The sequence below is a fragment of the Melozone crissalis genome, unplaced genomic scaffold (assembly GCF_028551555.1).
Source record: "Melozone crissalis strain CALT ecotype California unplaced genomic scaffold, PUWL_Pcris_2 ptg000020l_1, whole genome shotgun sequence".
Taxonomy (NCBI): Eukaryota; Metazoa; Chordata; class Aves; order Passeriformes; family Passerellidae; genus Melozone; species Melozone crissalis.
Window position 1 is genome coordinate 56,731 of NW_026535798.1, and position 19,978 is coordinate 76,708.

Here is a 19,978-nt window from a genome sequence, read left to right on the forward strand (position 1 = left end):
TGAGGGCTTACCTGAGTGAGGACTCACCTGAGTGAGTGAGTCTCAATCTTACACTGGGAATTTGGGATCCAGAGTGGATTTTAGCTGCCTTAGGGAGGTGCAGGCAGGAGCAGCCCCACCCCAGCATGACCATTTTGTCCCTTTGGGCACCAAACCAGCTGCAATCCCATTCCCTGCCCAACTCCAGAAATTCCAATTGGCTTGAGCTGTTCCAAAGCTGGGATTGTTCCTTTTGTTTTTTCCCACGTTTCTCCCTCCACACCAAATCCTACCGAGCAGTTTTGGACACGTTTTCCTTTCCTTTTGTCCTCTCTTCACCCCTTGCATGGATCCTGGGGAGCTGGTGAGTGATGATCCATGTTCCCACAGCCGGGAGGGAATTCCTGTTAAAACCCCAATCCCAGGTTCCCTCAGCCTCCTTGAGTACAAGGAATCTCCTTCCTCCATTTTATCTCGCATAAAATGTTGGGATTTGGAGGATTTGTTGACATTTGGAAACCCAGGTCAATTTTACCACTGATTCCTTGGATTCCTGGGTTTCAAAGTTTAAAAAAAAAGGAGATTTTCTTATGTTTTGTTTCCTGTGTGTTGAACTTCCCTGTGAGGATGGGGAGGCTTTGGCACATGTGCCAAGAGCAGCTGGGACTGTCCTCATCCCTGGAAGTGTCCAAGGCCAGGCTGGACAGGGCTTGGAGCAACCAGGGATAGGGAAAAGCATCCCTGCCCATGGAAAGGAGTGGCACTAACTGACATTTAAGGTCCCCCCAAGCCAGAATTCTGGATCCCCGGGTGCTGAAGCCGTGTCTCTGTTGCAGTGGTGTCCTGTGGCCACCCCGGGTCCCCTCCCCACGCGCAGATCTCGGGGGACAAGCACACGGTGGGCTCCGTGGTCAGGTACAGCTGCCTGGGCCGGCGCACGCTGGTGGGCAATGCCACGAGGATGTGCCAGCTGGACGGGCGCTGGAGCGGCTCCCTGCCACACTGCTCGGGTGAGGGGGCTTGGGAAGGGCCCTGGGGGGCACACAGACATGGTCACCTGTTCATGGTCACCTGTTCATGGTCATCTGTTCTTGGTCAGCTGTTCTTCGTCACCTGTTCATGGTCACCTAGCCATGGTCATCCATTTATGGTCACCCAGCCACAGTCAGCTGGCCATGGTCACCTGTTTGTGGTCACCCATTCATGGTCATCCCTTCTTGGTCACCTGTTCATGATCACTGCCATTCATGGTCACCCAGCCACAGTCAGCTGGCCATGGTCACCTGTTTGTGGTCACCCATTCATGGTCATCCCTTCTTGGTCACCTGTTCATGATCACTGCCATTCATGGTCACCCAGCCACAGTCAGCTGGCCATGGTCACCTGTTTGTGGTCACCCAGATACCATCACCTGTTCATGGTCACCTGTTCTTGGTCACCTGTTCGTGGTCACCCAGATACCATCAGCTGGCCATGGTCACTCGTTCATGGTCACCCATCCATTGTCATCACCTCCCACCCATCATCACCTACTCTTGCGCCTTGAGGAGGAGGCACCTCCCTCCCCTTCCCTTACCTGAACTTCCCTTCCCTGGACACCCCCAACCCTTCCCTTTTCCACTTTTCCCCTTTTCCCCTTTTCCCCTTTTCCCCTTTTCCCCTTTTCCCTTCCCTTCCTCCCATGCCCCAACCCTCCTTGTTCCCTCACTCCCAGCTGCTCAGGGCTGGCTTGGAGCACGTGGGAATTCCTTCACGGAGGAGAAACATCCCTGGGGCTGATGCTGGAGCCTCCACCTTGGGATTCAGGAATTGTGGCCATGTTTGCATCCAGCTCAAAACCAGGGGGGCTCACGGAATCAGGGAATGTTTAATTTGGAGTTCCACTGCTCTGCTGGGGGTGGAATTCCCGATGAGGGTGACAAGGGACAGGAGCCTCCATCCCTGGTGGCTGTGGTGACTCTGTGCTCTCCTGGCAGGGGGCAGCCAGGGCGTGTGTGGCGACCCCGGGATCCCTTCGCACGGGATCGGGCTGGGGGACGCCTTCGACGTGGGCAGCGTGGTGCGGTTCAGCTGCGAGCCCGGCTACTCCCTGCGCGGCTCCTCCGAGAGGGTCTGCCACGCCAACGGCTCCTGGAGCGGCACGCAGCCCGAGTGCGAAGGTACTGCTGCGACACGGGGCTCTTCTGTGTCCCCAGAATCACTCTGATGTCTCCAGGGCTGTTCTGGTGTCCCTAGGACTGCCCCGGTGTCCCCAGAGGTATTCTGGTGTCCCCAGAGCTGCCCTGGTGTCTCCAGAACACCTCCAGTGTCCCCAGAGCTGCCCTGGGGTCCCCAGGACTGCCCAGGTGTCCCCAGAATTACTCTGATGTCCCCCGAGCTGCCCCAGTGTCCCCAGTACTGTTCTGGTGTCCCCAGAGCTGCCCCAGTGTCCCCAGAGCTGTTCTGGTGTCCCCAGAGCTGCCCCACTATCCCCAGAGCTCTTCTGGTGTCCCCAGAACTGCCCTGGTGTCCCCAGAGTTGTTCTGCTGTCCCCAGGACTATCCCGGTATTCCCAGAATTGCTCTGATGTCCCCAGAACTGCCCCAGTGTCCCCAGAATTGCTCTGATGTCCCCGAGCTGCCCCAATGTCCCCAGGACTGTTCTATTGTCCCCAGAGCTGTCCTGGTGTCCCCAGAACTGCTCTAGTGTCCCCAGAATGGCTCTGGTGTCCCCAGAACTGTTCTCATGTCCCCAGAAGTGTTCTCATGTCCTCAGAACTTGCCTTTCCTGAGCACAGGCAATGCAGGAGGAACCCCTCGGAGCCCTGGGGGTCGGTTTGTGGTTTCTGGGTGATTTTAATTGAATTTCCCCGTTTCCCCTGGCACTGATTTCCTGCGGGAACCCCGGGACTCCCAGCAACGCCAGGGTGATCTTCAACGACGGCCTGGTGTTCTCCAGCTCCATCATCTACCAGTGCAGGGAGGGTTATTACTCCACTGGGGTGCTGAGCAGGCACTGCACCGTCAATGGCACCTGGACTGGGACCAGCCCCGAGTGCACTGGTGAGCACTGGTGGCGCCTCTGGTTTTAACTTTTATATTTCTCAGGTTCTGTGCTGCTTTGGTGTGTGGGTCTGGGCTTCATATCAGGGATGGTGAGCTCTGTGCACAGAGCAGGGAGACAAAACAATTCCTGCTCCAGCTGGGCACCAAGGACAAATGAACCAAATCGCAGGCTGCAAACCTGCTCCACATTTAACTGGTTAAACCCCACCTGGAAAAAAACATTCCGGACCATTCCAGGCATGGTTCCAGCTGCCAGAAATTCTCCTTTTTCCCTTCCTTGGCAGTGATCAACTGTGGAGACCCCGGTGTGCCGGCCAACGGGCTGAGGCTGGGCAGTGACTTCACCTACAACAAATCCGTGGTGTTCCAGTGCACTCCTGGCTTCATGATGGAGTCAGACAGAGCTGCTGCCCTCACCTGCACCAAAGACCGCACCTGGAACGGCACCAAACCCGTCTGCAAGGGTAAGGAACCCTGCAGGACACAAGTTTTGGAGGCCACCAGAGTTTCCATGAAAGCCTGGCTGGGCGTTCCTCATCTCCCTCATTCCACACACAAAGTTTGGCATTTGTCAGGGAAGCAGCAACGCCTTGCTGTGCTCAGGGCTATCAATCTGTGCCTGGCAGGGAGGGAAGGAGTTGCTGCTCTCCTTCAAAGCCCAGGGAGTAAAGTGATTTTGCACAAAAAACTCGGATCAAGCTCAGATGAAATATTGTGTTTTTCCAGCAGACGCTGTGCTGGCATCACCCAGAAACATCTGAAAAATGTTCCCTGCGAGTCTTTTCATTATTCTGAGATGGCTCCTGTGGTTCAGAGATAGAAAAGGGAAATAGGAAAGCAGTGGCTGGGCAGGCTGGATCTGTTTTCCTGACCCCCCAGCACAGATAAAATGAGTGGCAGCATCGCTGCATTCCTTTAAAAATCTGGAAAATTCACCTGTCACGGAACTGATATAAAAACAGGCCACATAAAAACCCTCAAATGCGCTCCAGCTCCTTCAGAGGCTGTAAAGAGCAATTCTTCCTCTCCTTTTTCATCCTCTGCACTGAGCAAATGCTGCAGAAATGATCCAGAATGTGGCCAAGAGTCTCATTTGGAGGCACAGGTTTGGCTGCTCTGAGCTGAAGAGCAGAGTGCTGCAAAAATGTCATCTCCAAACACCCCAGAGTGGGTGAAAACCCGACAGGTTGTGGCTTCAACTGCTCGTCTGAGCCTCAGCCAGGTTGTCCAAAATGTGTGAATCTTCGGGGAAATCTGAGATGAGCTTTCACACCATGTCAGGGCAGATTTTTACCTTCAGCTGGGAACGAGCATTGACTTCAAAATCGGATTTGTGGAGATGCTGAGGGAAAAGTTCTTCCCCCAGAGGGTGGTGGGGCACTGAGCAGAGCCCCAGGATCTCAAGGAATGTTTGGACAACGCTCTCAGGGATGCACAGGGGGGGGTTTTGGGGTGTCTGTGCAGGGCCAGGGCTTGGATGATCCTCATGGATCCCTTCCCATGGGATATTTCATTATTTGGGATTGAACTGCAAACTTTGAAGGGTTTGACCCCACTTTGTGCCAATCCGGGGAGATGCTCTTGGAGAGCAGGAGGTGACTTTGCACCTAGGTGGAATTTGCTTGTTAATGGAAATAATTAAGAAGTGGAGAGACCTGACTCTACTTTTCCGTTTCCTTTTCCTTTTCCTTTTCCTTTTCCTTTTCCTTTTCCTTTTCCTTTTCATTTTCCTTTTTTCCTTGTCCTATTCCTTCTCCTCCTTTTTCTCCTCCTCCTTCTTTTCCTCCTTCTTCTTCTTCTCCTCCTCCTTTTCTTTTCCTCCTTTTCCTCCTTTTCCTCCTTTTCCTCCTTTTCTCCCTTTTCCTCCTTTTCCTCCTTTTCCTCCTTCTCCTTCTTCTCCTTCTCCTCCTTCTTTTCCATTTCCTCCTTTTGCTCCTCTTCTTCCTTCTTCTTCCTTCTTCTCCTTCTTCTCCTTCTTCTTCTTCTCCTTCTTCTCCTTCTTCTCCTTCTTCTTCTCCTTTTCCTCCTTCTTCTCCTCCTCCTTCTTCTCTTTGTCATCCTCCTTTTCCATTTCCTCCTTTTCCTCCTTCTCCTTCTTTTTCCTCCTCCCCCAGCCATCACCTGCAGAGCTCCCCAGGCCATTCCCAACGGGAAGGTGGTGGGGTCAGATTTCAGCTGGGGTTCCAGCATCAGCTACGCCTGCCTGGAGGGTTACCAGCTGTCCCTGCCCGCCGTGCTCACCTGCGAGGGCAACGGCTCCTGGAGCGGGGAGATCCCCCAGTGCTTCCGTGAGTAGCCACCTGCCCTCTCCTCCACCAGGATTCTGCTTCAAATCCAGCTTTTTAGGGCTTTTTCCAAGTTTTTTCCCCAAGCTCTGTGTCACTGAGCAGCTCAGGGTTTAGAGGGATCTTGCTGTGCTTCGTGCCCCGTTCATAAATGGAGTTTTCCAGCAGCTGGAGTGGGAATTTTTGGTGCTGTGGGGATGGTTGAAGAGTTTGAAGCCTAAGTCTGGCTGCTCTCCCACCTCCTTCATGGCTTGGTTTTTTGGGAGCCTTGCTTTGGCATCTGTGAAGTGCAGGCAGGGACACAGGTGGTCACTCTACCCCTTGTGACAGAAGGGTGATGCCACATTTGGGATGAATCCAGGCATTTTCCATGTTCCTGCCTACAAAACATCCGCAAAACTGGGTGTTTGACCTCAGTGACTCAGTCTTCTGCAATCAGCACTCCTGGAACTGCCAAAAAAATCCTTTAGCAAAAGGCACCGTGTTGCAGCAGAAGTTGGGAATGTTTTGTGAAGGCTGGGTGGGTTTGATACAACAGCAAACACCAAAAAAAAAAGAGAATTAAAAAAAAGGAATTAGCATCTCCTGGTGCTAAAGGCAGCTCTGAGTCCCTTTTCCAGCTGCACAATATCGATTTTCATATTAAATCCCACAAAGCCTTCACTGTTCCTCACACCTTTCCCAGGATCCGGGATAATTAGTGGGCTTTCCGTGTGATACAGAGCCAAGGAACAAAGTGACACCGTGCAATTAGGGGAGAGAAAAAAGAGGGGGGAAAAAAAGGCAAATCCGGGGGAGAAGGTGGAAGTTAATTAACAACCATCGACAAAAGGAGATAATTACAAGGAATGCAGCCAGCAGCACCTTCAGCCACCCCTGATTCCCGAGCTGATCATGGAGTTGGATGGGCCGTGATGGGATGTGGCATTCCTGGGGGCTCTGTGGCCACCTCCCTGTCCCTTTGCTGTTGCAGCCGTGTTCTGTGGGGACCCGGGCACCCCAGCCCAGGGCAGGAGGGAGGACCGAGGCTTCACCTACCGCTCGTCCGTGTCCTTCTCCTGCCTGGCCCCGCTGGTGCTCGTGGGGTCGGCGCGCAGGTTCTGCCAGTCCGACGGCACCTGGAGCGGGACCCAGCCCAGCTGCATCGGTAAGGGGGGCTCAGTGAAGGCTTTGGGGGCTCAGTGAAGGCTTTGGGGGCTCCCTTCACCTCCAGTCCCAACCCCTTGGGGGTCCTTGGAGGTCAGGATGGGAGCAGAGGGCAGAGAGGAGAGCGGGGTGACCGTGGTGCTTTGTTGTGGTGTTGTGAGGGTCCCCAGGATGGGGTGAGAGATGGGAATTGACTCCCAAGTTCTCAGAAAGCTGATTTATTATATTATGAAATTATATTAAATATATATTATATTAAATATATATTAAATTTATATTATATTATATTATATTATATTATATTATATTATATTATTAACTGATACTATATTATGAACTTATAATATATTTTATATATATTATATTAAACATTATTTATTATGTATATATTAATATAATTATAATTGTATTTATAGATATAATTATAATAATAAATTTATTATAAATATTATATAAATATATATTTTATATATACTTGAATATGTATTATATATAAATATACTAATTAAATATAATATGTAATATATAATATATATAATATATTATATATTAATATGTTATATATTAATTATATTATAGTATTTATATAATATCAATATATTAAACATATTTATAAATATATTATTATAGTTATAAATATAAATATAATTGTATAATAAGTATAAATTATATATATTTATATATTAAATAAAATTACATCATATCATATTATAAGAAAATGCTATACTAAAACCATCCTAAAGAAAGAGAAAGGTGACATCAGAAAACCAGAAAAGAATGAATAATAAAAACCCGTGACAGACTCAGAGAGTCCAACACAACTGGCTGTGATTGGTCATTAATTAAAAACTTGGTTGCTTCTTTCTGCAGCAGGCAGGGATTTAAGGAACAGGAAGATCCATGTGTTCTCCTTGTTGCTGTGTGTTCCTTCAGAGCCAAATCCCATTTGTGTTCCAGAGGTACAGCAGGACCCGTGTGCCTGGAGGGCTCTGAGCTCTCCCATAAATCCCTTCCCTGTTTTTAACAGATCCCAGCCTCACGACGTGTGCAGATCCTGGAGTGCCTCTTTTTGGGATGCAGAACAATTCCCAGGGATACCAGGTATGGCCGTGGACGAGGGGTGTGCCACAAAGCCAGCCCTGCTCGGTCCTTGGCCTGGATTCACGTGTTCTCCCACGGATTCCTGTGTTATCCCATGGATTTTTGTGTTCTCCCATGGATTCAAGTTTCCTCTCATGGATTATTCTGTTCTCCCATGGATTCATGTGTCCTTCCATAAATTAATGCCTCCCATCATGGATTCACATGTTACCCCATGGATTATCCTGTGGATTCATGTGTCCTTCCATGGATTCTTGTGTCTTCCCATGGATTAGTGTCTCTTCCCATGAATTCACATGTTATCTCATGAATTCACATGTTATCCCATGAATTTCTGTGTTGTCCCATAGATTTACATGTTCTCCCATGGATTCATGTCTCCCCTGATGCATTAATGTCTCCTCCCGTGGATTCATGTCCTTCTTCCATGGATTCTTGCATCTTTCCATGGATTATTGTCTCCTTCCATGAGTTCATGTCCCCTCTCATGGATTCTTGTGTTATCCCATGGATTCCTGTGTCCTTCCATGGATTAATGTCTCATCCCATAGATTAATGTGCCCTTCCATGGATTAATGTCTCATCCCATGCATTCATGTGTCCTTCCATGGATTCCTGTCTCCTCCTGGGGGCAGGACACCCCAACGTGCTCCTTTAGCCCTCCGAGTGGGTTTGCACAGCATTAATTAGGCAGTGCATTGTATCTGAAATTAATTACAGTGCTAATTAATAGTTGCTGCTATTCACATTAATTCCCATTAATTTTCAGGCCAAATCCTGCAGGTGCTTTTGCTAATCCCATCTCTCATCCAGCAGGAAATCGTTGGAATGGGGACAAAAATCCCACAGTGGCTCCCTTGGGGGGCTCCATTCCCACCCATTCCCTGCTGGGATAGTGGATGGCAGAGTGGATCCTTCCATTTTCCTGCTAATTAGTCACCTTAATCTTGAAGTTTAATTAATTTATTTTATGTTTAATTAATTTGGAGACACCATAAATGGGATTTTTGCTCAGCTGGGAGTGGAGCTGCTCCTGTGAGGGATGAGGTGGTGACAAGGGGATGGAATGAAAGTCTGGGAATCCCTGGGAAGCTGAGTGATAGTCTCCTGTTGGGACAGGTGGGAAGCATCCTGTTCTTCAGGTGCCAGAAGGGATATCTCCTGCAGGGCTCCACCACCAGGACCTGCCTGCCCAACCTGACGTGGAGCGGCGTCCAGCCCGACTGCGTCCGTGAGTCCTGGGAATGCCAACAGGGAGCTGGGGCCCTCAGCCAGGCTCTGCAAAAGGAATCCTTGCAGGAAATGTGTGGCATTTTAGGGAGAATTGGGGATTGCAAAGGCAGTTTTTAGTCTGGCACTCAGTTCTGGGCTCAGAGGTGTTTCAGCACCTTTTGGTTTTGTCTTTTTCCCTTAAAAATGGGGGTGGCCAATCCTGATTTTCAGCTCATCAGCTGGAGCCAGGTTCAGCTTTAGCCAGGAAGAGAAACCCAGCATGGGAAGCTCTTCCAGCTGGGAAAAATCCCTGTGAGCTGTGGTGTAGAACCTCTTCCAGGAGGGTTCCCCTGTTGCTGTCACCGTGTCACTTCTCACCCTCCCCGTGCCCACCTGGGTGGTTTCTCTCACCTGTTCTCCCTGTCCCCTCCAGCCCACCACTGCAAGCAGCCCGAGACCCCATCCCATGCCAACGTGGGTGCCCTGGACCTGCCCTCCCTGGGCTACACCTTGATCTACTCCTGCCAGAGCGGCTTCTACCTCACCGGGGGCTCCGAGCACCGCACCTGCAAAGCCGACGGCAGCTGGACAGGGAAGCCCCCCATCTGCCTGGGTGAGGGGCTGGCAGCACCAGCTGGGCTCTGAGACCCTCCCCAGGCTCTCAGCTTGTGGAGATCCTGGGCCTTGAGGTCCTTCAAAGGTGGTTTTCAACCTGCAGATAAACTCAAGATTCAGTTTTGGTGTCAGAACTCCAAGGAAGGAGAGGGGAGGTGTTTTCAGCCTTGATTTTGTTCCCTTAAAAGTTGTGGGATGGCCCAGCCTGATTTTCGCTTGGTGGGAGGGTCTCCATCACTGGTCTCCATTGCAGAATCCCAGAACATGGTTGGAAAAGGCCTTTGAGGTCATCAAGTCCAACCTGTGACCCAACACTCAGGTGCCACCTGCAAAGAGTCACCTGGGGATCTTCTGGGGAGTTTTTGGGTCTAGAAGAACCTGTACAGGACAAAAATTGTTTATCTCCCCCACATTTTACCTGCCACAGAGTCTTGGATGAAGAACTTGTTCTGATCCATGGAAATGGAGCCCTGTGGCTCTCCTGGAGTGGGGTCACTCTGGACACTTGGGGTTGGAGCAGAGGGAAAGGCAGGACAGGCTGGGGACAGTGGCTGAAAGGTAGAGAGGGACCTGAGGGTGCTGAGGGACAGGAGCTGGCCATGAGCCAGGTGTGCCCATGGTGGATCAGGGATGGACCAGCAGGAGCAGAAGAGGGATTGTCCCCTGTCTTGGGCACTGGTGAGGGACACCCTGAGTGCTGTGTCCAGCTTTGGGCTCGTCCATCTGGGACATGGAGGGAATGGAGAGTGTCCAGGGAAAGGAACAGAGCTGGAAAAGTCCTGATGGAGCTGAGGGGGCTCAGTCTGGAGAAAAGGAGGCTCAGGGGGGACCTTGTGGCTCTGCACAACTCCTGACACGAGGGGACAGCCCCAAATTGGGCTCTGCTCCCAGGGAACAGGGACAGGAGCAGAGGGAACGGCCTCAGGCTGGGCCAGGGCAGTTTGGGGTCGGATTTTAGTGAAAATTTCTGCACAGAAAGGGTGGTCAGGCCTTGGCAGGGGCTGCACAGAGAGGTTTGGAGCATCCAAGGAAAGCCTGGACGTGGCACTCAGAGCTCTGGGCTGGGTGACAAGCTGGGCATTGGGCACAGCCTGGGCTCTGTGACTTTGGGGGGCTTTTCCAGTCTCAGGAATTCTGGGTGGGCAGTGCCAGACCCCAGAACAGCATAGCATAGCATAGAATAGAATACAGTACAGTACAATGCAATGCTATGCAATACAATACAATACAATGCAATGCGATACAATGCAATAATGACCAGCTGTGCTTTGTCCCCTGGGCGTGGCACTCAGAGCTCTGGGCTGGGTGACAAGCTGAGCATGAGGCACAACTTGGGCTCTGTGACCTTGGAGAGCTTTTCCAGCCTCAGGAATTCTGCGGGGGCAGTGCCAGACCCCACAATACAATACAAAGCAATGCAGTGCAATGCAGTGCAATGCAATGCAAAGCAATGCAATTCAATGCAATGCAATGCAATACAATACAATACAATGCAATGCAATACAATACAATACAATGCAATGCAATACAATACAATACAATACAATGCAATGCAATGCAATGCAATACAATACAATGCAATACAATACAATACAATACAATGCAATAGTGACCAGCTGTGCTTTGTCCCCTGTCCCAGCCGATGTCCGGCCCAGTGGGAGACCCGTGGGCACCGCGCGGGAGCCGCCGCTCGCCAAGGCCTCAGGTGAGGCTCAGGGGGCTCCTCCCCGTGGGCACAGCCCTAAAACCCCCTCAAATCCACCCTCCTGAATCCCCTCCTCTGTGTGAAAAATGCCAATCGCTTGTTTTTAACATTTTAAAAGTTTAATGGTAATAAAAGGGTTATAAAAATAGTAATATAATTTGAGTAATAATGATTTGGACAATTTGGATTAGGACAATATGAGACAATAGAGACAAAGAGTTATGTACAGTCTGGGTATCCAAAAAAGGACACCTGTTAACAAAGGATTAACCATTAAAAGCAACAGCCTGTTGCATATTCATACACCTCATACACGATGCATAAATTCCATTCAAACACAGGATTCTGTCTGGTCGGTCCCTACTTCTTCCTCTGAATCCTAACAGCACCTTAGAGGTGGGAAGAAGTTCGTTTCTTCTGATAAGAAGAATAAATTCTGTTTCTCTGAAAGATTTAGGTGTCCTGTGGCTGCTATCTCAGTGCAAGTCTTTTCTTTAAAAAAAAGTATCCTACATAGCATAGTTTCTATTTTAACGTTTTTTATATCCTAAAACTATATTTACCCACTACTTAAGAGAATTAATACAGCATCACTTTCTAACACAACACATATAATATTAATGTTAATATTTGAGAAAAGCCAATCATAAAATACATGCATTTTTCACACTCTGGAAACTGCCACATGCCCCATCCTATTCCATGGACAACAAACAGGATCCTTACAGGAGCTGAACATCAAGATCCATATTCCTCCCCACAGCATTCCAGCCCTTCCTGTACATTTATCCTTTTTTATTTTAAGTTTTCCTAATAAGTTTATTTGAGCTTTTCCTAATAAATTATTTTGGGGCTGGTTTGTTTTTTAAACTATCCTTGTGTTTTTGGTCACAACAGCCAAATTAAAGTTACTGGTTTTGTCTTTGTCCCTCATGGTGATGGCTCAGAGCAGGTGTGATTGAAGATACTTAAAATACAAAATATTTTTGAAATATTAAATATTTAAAACAATCTAATTATTATCAGTGAATTCAAAGAAAGACAGAAATCCTGCTCTGTTTTTTTTTTTTTCCTGAAAAAATGGAAATGCTGCTGGGTATTTTTTTTCACATCTCTCACTGCTGTAATTCCAGTGCCTGCAGATGTGTTTGCAAGGAATTCCCTGTGGAAAGGCTCCTACGAGTACATGGGGAAGAAGCAGCCAGCCATGCTCTCTGTCACCAGCTTTGACCCTGCCACCAGCAAGGTCAACGCCACCTTGATCGACCACAGCGGGGTGGAGCTCCAGGTGTCAGGTGAGGGACAGACAATGTGACCTTTGGGAGGGGGTGGCATTGGCACTGCCAGGGCCGTTCCCTGTGTGGGAACTCAGCACATCCCTTTGGATGTCCAGAGTTGCCGAGGACCCCATTGCGGGGCTCAGAGACCCTGGCACACAGCCCACAACACCTGGGGATTTGATTGTGACCCCTGGAGCAAGTTACCAGCATTGTATGAGGACCTGAAAGTCACACAGGTTTGAATGGTGTAATAACAAAATGATCACAGGGTGAAAATAAAGATTTTAGGATTTTTGGTATGGGGGTTATGGGGACAAGATGGAGGAACTTGGACGTTTCCAGCCTTTCTCCTTCTCCTTCTTGTTCTCCATTTTCTGCAGCGATGTTGGCACTTTGGGATTGGTTTAGAGTAGAAGTGCACTGTGTAACACAGGTGATGGGTATTGGGAATTAAGTGTAAATATGTTATAGGTAGTTTGTAGTATAAAAGGACAACACAGAGTGCCTGTGGCTGCCCTGCTGAGCAGATCTCGGCTGGGCAGAAAGAAAATTTTATAGATAAGAATTAATAAACAACCTCAAGACCAAAAAGTGAAGAGTCCAGACTCATTCTTCAGTTGCACGGGCCGAAACAGAGACACCCTGCACATCTTAGGGCAGAGAATATCAACAGCAACACGAGAGCACTGCTGGGATGTTGTGATAAAAGCCAATTCTGGATTGGATAGGTCATATTTTATGGGATTATCAGAGGTTATATTATATATAACACTATAAAATATAACCTATATCTATAATAGGTTCTATTTTATAGTGTTATCAGTACTGTGTCAAATCTTACTGGTGGACAATACATTCATGCTTAATTTATGGGTCAGTACAAGGTATTTTGCTTGTTTGTCAAACTTCTGTATTTTTAGTTAGTTTACATATTTTTTCTACTGATTCTCATGAGACAGCTCTTATTGTTTATACTGGTGCAATTATTTTTCACTCTAGGAATAGATTTTTATGTTAATGAATCTTTCATACCAAGATTGTTTTCTCATGGGAACTTGCAGCCATTAATTTAGGCCTGATTTTATGAGGCCTTTCTTTTATAATTTCTCTTCCTGTCTGCATCACTGGGACACCTCTAGGGCTGTGTCCAGTTCTGGTCACTCATGGCCAGAGAGACATTGAGGGGCTGGAGTGTGTCCAGAGAAGGGAATGGAGCTGGAAAAGGGTTTGGAGAACTCCTGATGGGGCTCAAGGGGCTCCCCACAACTCCCTGACAGGAGAGGGGTCAGGCTCTGCTCCCAGGATGAAACAGCCTCAATCTGTGCCAGGTTGGATTTTAGGGAATATTTCTCCATGGAAACACCTTGAAGCTGCCCAGGGATGTTTGGAGTGCCCATCCCTGGAGGTGCCCAAGGTAGGACTTGGAGCTTTTGGGTAAAAACCATGAAATTATGTGAGCTGGACTTTGATGATCCCTGGGGGTCCCTTCCAGCTCATGATTCCATCAGTGCTCCATGTCCCTGCCCTCCTGAATATTAATTAAATATTGAGTTGAGTCCTTTCCCATGTGGAAAATACCTTCAGTATCCTGGGCTGTGTTTCCCACCACCAACTCAAATCCTGACGTAGTTTCTCTGCTCTCCCACTCAATTATTTCAAACCAGAGCTGACAAAATCCCATTTTTTTTCCAGGGATTTACAAGAAGGAAGACGTGCACCTGCTGCTCCAGGTGTACCAGATCATGGGGCCACTGGAGATATTTGCCAACAAGTTCAGGAATGACAAATGGGCCCTGGATGGACACGTGAGTGAACAAAACCCACCCTCCCATGGCTGTCCCAGCCTGGATTTCCCTTCCCTGGAGCTGAGGGATGATTCCCAGAGCTGGGAGGGGACATGTGGCACTTTTCCAGCAGGTGACAGCTCCTCCTGCAACTGGGGGTTGGTTTTATTGCCCTGGGGTTTGGAATCCATCATCTCCCAGATAATGCTGGAGGAGAAACCAACGGGATTTGTTCCCTGTGGATGTTTTACATCTGCTCAACATCTTGCTGGAAAAGCTTATTTTCCCTACTCCTCACCCTTTACCTGTGTCTGGGAGTTTCCCAAGCCCTTTAGGGATCCAAAGGAGCTTGGAAAAAATGTGGATCCAAGTGACCCATGGCCACTTTTTCCCCTCTCCCTCTGGAATCACCAATGTCCTCTCCAGTTTATCACAAACAAGATTTTTTTAGCTTCCCTTCCTTTGAGAATGGAGAATTTTCAGCTGTAGGGCAGTGAAACTCCTTAAAAAATGCCAGAATTTTCTGGGGAATTGCATCAAATTAATGCACTTGGAAGGGGCTGGGGTGAGCTGGGTATTAAATTCAAGGAAAAGTTGGATAAAACCATTGATTTCCACTCTCCACAGGTCTCGTCAGAGTCCTCGAGTGGCACCTTCGTGTACCAGGGCTTTGTGCGTGGCAAAGGCTTTGGGCAGTTTGGCCTCCAGAGACTTGGTAAAATTCTTTGGATTTGCACTTTTCCCCTCAATTCCAGAAGCTCCATTTTGGCCTGGTTGGGGGTTTCCAGACAGGGAATTTTTCTCCAATCCCTCGCTTGAATTTTCGGCGCTTTCCGAGTTCTGCTGAGCTTGGTGTGAGGTTTGTGGGAGACAAGCAGCACAAAACAAACAGCAAAGGATAAAATTTGTAATTTGGGAGCAAAATGAGGGATAACCAGGCTGCTGTCCAAAGGCAGGGAGAGTTTGGAAGCACAAACAACACCTGGATATATTTATTTCCATATTCCCAGATCCCTGCCAAGCCCAAATCCCATTCCCACCACAGCAAGTGTCTCCATCAGAAATCACAGAGGCTCTTGGGAGCTTAAACCCCCCAAAGTTTAAGCTCCTAAATACCACTTAAAGCATGGTTTGAGCTCTTTAATCCCTCAAGATTGCTGGAATCTCGTCACCTTTATGGATGCTCGTTATTGCAGCATTTCAGAGTCTCCTTAAAGCCCAACTTCATGCATCCAAGTTGGACATTTTTGGCAAAATAAATCAATTTATATATCTCTTTAATTGCAGATGTAAATAAATGATGAGCCCTAATAGGCTGGATTTCCATCCTTGCACATCCCTTTTTAAATTCCATTTTCCAACACCACTTCGCTCATTTTGCTGCTGGTGCCACCTGTACTTTGAGCCAAGGCCTTTTCCCCCAGCAAGGGTTTGGAAATGTGGGAAATGTGAAAGGAAAATGAAGGAAATGTGTTCATTTCTGCTGTGTTGCAGACATCAGCATGATGGAAAATGATCCTGAATCCATAGGCCACCACTTTGCATCCAACAGCAGCTCCGTGGCAGCCGCCATCCTTGTGCCTTTCATCGCCCTGATTATTGCAGGGTTTGTGCTTTATCTCTACAAACACAGGTGGGTTTGGGACAAGAATCCCAAAAGCTGAAAGAAATTCAGGGATTTCAGAGGAATTATCAGTGAGCTGGGCTTAAAATCATCCCCTTTAGGGCTGGTTTAATTCAGGAGGTGGGACAAAAACAGAAGGTTTGGAAGGTTATTGCAGGGTTTGTGCTTTATCTCTGCAAACATGGTTTTGGGGCAAGAATTCCAAAAGGTGAAAGAAATTTAGGAATTTGAGAGATATATCCGTGAGCTGGGCTTAAAATTCCCACCTTTAGAAATGGTTTAATTCAGGAGATGGGGCAGCAACAAAGAGGGTTTGGGAGATTGGGAGAGTAATTCCAAAAGGTGAAATAAATTCAGGGATTTGAGAGGAGTATCAGTGAGCTGGGCTTCGAATCCCCCTTTTAGGGCTGGTTTAATTCAGGAGGTGGGAAAAATAAAGCATTTCTTTGGATTTGGGATTTGGGAGAGGAGAGCAATGGTTTTTCTGGCCATTAATGGGATTTGTGGCCACATTTGGGAGGATAAAAAGCAAATTCCCCCCCTCCCTGTGGCTTTGAATGTGGTGTAAATTCAGTTTTGTCCTGATCAATGCTGCAAACCCCCAGATGGATTTTCCTGCCCCATCCCCACAGGTTTCCCCTGTCACTGCCCCCCCTCAGGGCTGTCATCTTGATTTCTTAAGATTTTCTAAGCATTCTGAGTTTACATTCATGTAACAAACTTTCTCACACACTTTCTGTAAATAACTCATTGTTTTGCATTCTTTTATGGAGGAGGAGAAATTTGCTGGACTGTTGGTTTGTCCAGCGTCATTGGAGAGGTGGCACTGTCACCCTCCAACCCATTGTCACTTTTGGAAACCTATAAATTTTAGAATCAGAAGATAAATTTTCAATTTTTTTATCTTGAAAGCAGCGCTGTGTGTGCATTGTGTGTTCCGTGTTGTGTAGTGACATCACCTGTGTGGGTTTTGTCCCCGATGCCACAGGAGGAGACCCAAAGTCCCGTTCAACGGCTACGCCGGCCACGAGAACACCAACGTGAGGGGCACCTTTGAGAACCCCATGTACGACAGGAACCTGCAGCCCTCAGACATCATGGCAGGCGAGGCCGAGTTCACAGTGAGCACGGTGTGCACGGCGTATAGCGCCGTCCCCGCGCGGTGAGTGGGACACGGCCACCCCACGGTCACCAGTGGGCCCTGGGGGCTGTGGGGTCCTGGGATGAGGGGAGGTGGAAGGGGTTGGGAGCATGGAGTGAGTGGGGAGGTGGAATGGGTTGGGGTTGTGGAGTGTGTGGGGAGTTGGAAGGGTTTGGGGTCATGGAGTGTGTGGAGTTGGAAGGGTTCTCTTCGGATCATGGAATGTGTGGGGATCATGGAGTGCGGGGAGTTGGAAGGGTTTTGGATCATGGAATATGTAGGGTGTTGGAAGGGTTCTCATGGGATCATGAAGTGCAGGGAGTTGGAAGGTTCTCATGGGATCATGGAATGTGTGGGGAGTTGGAAGGGTTTGGGGTCATGGAGTGAGTGGAACTGGAAGGGTTTTCATGGGATCATGGAATGCAGGGAGTTGGAAAGGTTTGGGATCATGGAGTGCGGGGAGTTGGAAGGGTTCTCTTGGGATCGTGGAATGTGTGGGGAGCTGGAAGGGTTTGGGATCACGGAACGCATGGAGTTGGAAGGGTTCTCTTAGGATCGTGGATTGTGTGGAACTGGAAGGGTTTGGGATCATGGAGTGCAGGGAGTTGGAAGGGTTCTCTTGGTATCATGGAACATGGGGAGTTGGAAGGGTTCTCGTGGGAATCTTCATGGGATCATGGAATGCATGGAGTTGGAAGGGTTCTCTTGGGATTGTGGATTATGTGGAGCTGGAAGGGTTTGGGGTCATGGAATCTGTGGGGAGTTGGAAGGGTTTGGGGTCATGGAGTGTGGGGATTTGGAAGGGTTCTCATGGGATCATGAAGTGTGGGGAGTTGGATCATGGAGTACAGGGAGTTGGAAGAGTTTGGGATCATGGAGCGTGTGGGGAGTTGGAAGGGTTCTCATCGGATCATGGAATGTGTGGAGTTGGAAGGGTTTCCATGGGATTGTGGAGTGAGTGGTGTTGGAAGGGTTCTCATGGGATTGTGGAATGTGGAGAGGTGGAAGGGTTCTCTTGGGATCATGGAGTGTGTGGGGAGTTGTAAGGGTTTGGGATCATGGAGTGTGTGGTGTTGGAAGGGTTCTCATGGGATCGTAGAACGTGGTGAGTTGGTTTGGAATTATGGAATGTGTGGAGTTCCATGGGATCATGGATTGTGGGGAGTTGGAAGGGTTTGGGATCATGGAATGTGGAGTTGGAAGGGTTTGGGATCATGGAATGCATGGAGTTGGAAGGGTTTTCATGGGATTGTGGAGTACAGGGAATTGGAAGGGTTCTCTTGGGATCATGGAGTGTGTGGGGAGGTGGAAGGGTTTGGGATCATGGAATACATGGAATTGGAAGGGTTTCAGATCATGGAGTGTGTGGAGAGTTGGAAGGGTTCTCATGGGATCGTGGCATGTGGGAAGTTGGAAGGGTTTGGGATCATGGAACATGGGGAGTTGGAAGGGTTTTCATGGGATCATGGAGTGTGTGAGGAGCTGGAAGGGTTTGAGATCATGGAGTGTGTGGAACTGGAAGGGTTCTTATGGGATCATGGAATGTGTGGGGAGCTGGAAGGGTTTGGGATCATGGAGTGTGTGGGGAGTTGAAAGGTTCTCTTGGGATCATGGAATATGGGGAGTTGGAAGGGTTTGGGATCATGGAATGTGTGGGGTTGGAAGGGTTCTCATGGGATCATGGAATGCAGGGAATATTCCATCTGGAATGCTCCAATTTTAGGACACCAAAGCCCCTTCCCCAGAATTCCCATGTGCCATGACCAACCCCCTTGCTCCCCCAGATTCCCGTGGCCGGTGTCCAGTGTGGATGACGTTCCCACCTCACCATCCATCCATCCCCTCCCCACCTCCCTGCTCCCGCCCCGCCGAGGCCGCGGGGAAGCTGCTGCACCTCCCCGGAATTCCCGAGGGGCTGCTGGATCCACCTCCAACCTCCATCCTGCTGGGTCTCCAAGCCAAAGGTTCTGCTCCGGCCCCGCTCCCAGACCTCGGGAAGGCCTGCTGGTCGGAAGGCTTTCCCCAGCTTCCCAAACTTTGGGAAGAGCTTGGGCCACAAAGAGGTTGTGCACAAGGTGCTGGATTCTGTGGAAAACACCTGGATGGGACAGGATGAGGATTTGTGTGTCTGGGTTATTTTTTTGGTTGGATTTTCTACCCCAGGGCTTGAGCAGAGGAAAGGTTTTCAAAGGGGAGCTTTCCAAACCTTGGGAAGCTTTTCCCCTCTTCCCTGTGTTTGGTTTTCCTTTGGGCATTCCTGGATTTACAGAAAACACCTGGACGGGACAAGATGAGGATTTGGGGTTTCTGGGTCATTTCTTGGTTGGAATTTTTACCCCAGGGCTGGAGCAGAGGAAGGGTTTTCAAATGCAAAACTTGGGAAGCTTTTCCCCTCTTCCCTGTGTTTGATTTTCCTTTGGGCATTCCTGGTTGGATTTATGGATAACACCTGGATGGGACAGGATGAGGATTTAGGGTTTCTGCATTTGGGTCTCTGGGTTATTTCTTTATTGGATTTTCTACCCCAGGAAGAGTTTTCCAAATGGGACCTTCCCAAAAGCTTTTCCCCTCTTCCCTGTGTTTGATTTTCCTTTGGGCATTCCCAGCTGGGTTTTTCCTGCCCCATGTTCCCCCTGATCTGAGCTGGGCCCAAATCCCTGATCAGGAATTCACTGCCAGGCGATTCCTGAAGGGACAGGAATATCCAAAGGGACAAAAATCCTCTCTGAAAAGAACTCCACACTAATTCCCCCAAAAGCTGCACAAATCCTTTGCCCTTTCCAGACTGATCCTCCAAAGGGCAATGCCAGAGGAGTTTTAATTCCCATCCTGAGCTGCTCCCTTTATTTCCCTGGGGCACTGAGGTTTCTCGGGATTTTGTGGGAGCAAAAACTCCAAAGGATCTTTGTGATCCAAAGTTTGCTTGGAGTCACTTTCTTTAGGATCAGGGGAGGCAGAAGTGCCATTCCCAGGTCACTGAGTCCAGGAGGCTCTGAGGAAAATCAGGATGAGCCCTTTGGAATGGGGGTTTCCATCCATGCTCCAGTTCCAGCATGGATCTT

At 48.9% G+C, this 19,978-nt stretch overlaps 1 protein-coding gene across 1 annotated transcript in view; it reads left to right on the forward strand.

The window, feature by feature from the left end:
* LOC128937649 (CUB and sushi domain-containing protein 2-like) overlaps positions 1–19,170 on the forward strand; it is a gene marked incomplete at its 5' end in the record, with an annotated part of 74,649 nt that extends 55,479 nt beyond the window's left edge. Inside the window, 16 exons of the mRNA XM_054277446.1 lie at positions 816–989; positions 1,956–2,138; positions 2,844–3,020; positions 3,308–3,487; positions 5,138–5,311; positions 6,282–6,455; positions 7,482–7,555; positions 8,675–8,786; positions 9,201–9,380; positions 11,022–11,087; positions 12,221–12,382; positions 14,060–14,172; positions 14,779–14,866; positions 15,646–15,784; positions 16,764–16,905; positions 18,701–19,170. Coding sequence (XP_054133421.1) covers positions 816–989; positions 1,956–2,138; positions 2,844–3,020; positions 3,308–3,487; positions 5,138–5,311; positions 6,282–6,455; positions 7,482–7,555; positions 8,675–8,786; positions 9,201–9,380; positions 11,022–11,087; positions 12,221–12,382; positions 14,060–14,172; positions 14,779–14,866; positions 15,646–15,784; positions 16,764–16,905; positions 18,701–18,730 — 2,168 coding nt within the window. The remainder of the gene's footprint in view (positions 1–815; positions 990–1,955; positions 2,139–2,843; positions 3,021–3,307; positions 3,488–5,137; positions 5,312–6,281; positions 6,456–7,481; positions 7,556–8,674; positions 8,787–9,200; positions 9,381–11,021; positions 11,088–12,220; positions 12,383–14,059; positions 14,173–14,778; positions 14,867–15,645; positions 15,785–16,763; positions 16,906–18,700) is intronic.
* Positions 19,171–19,978: the final 808 nt, after the last annotated feature.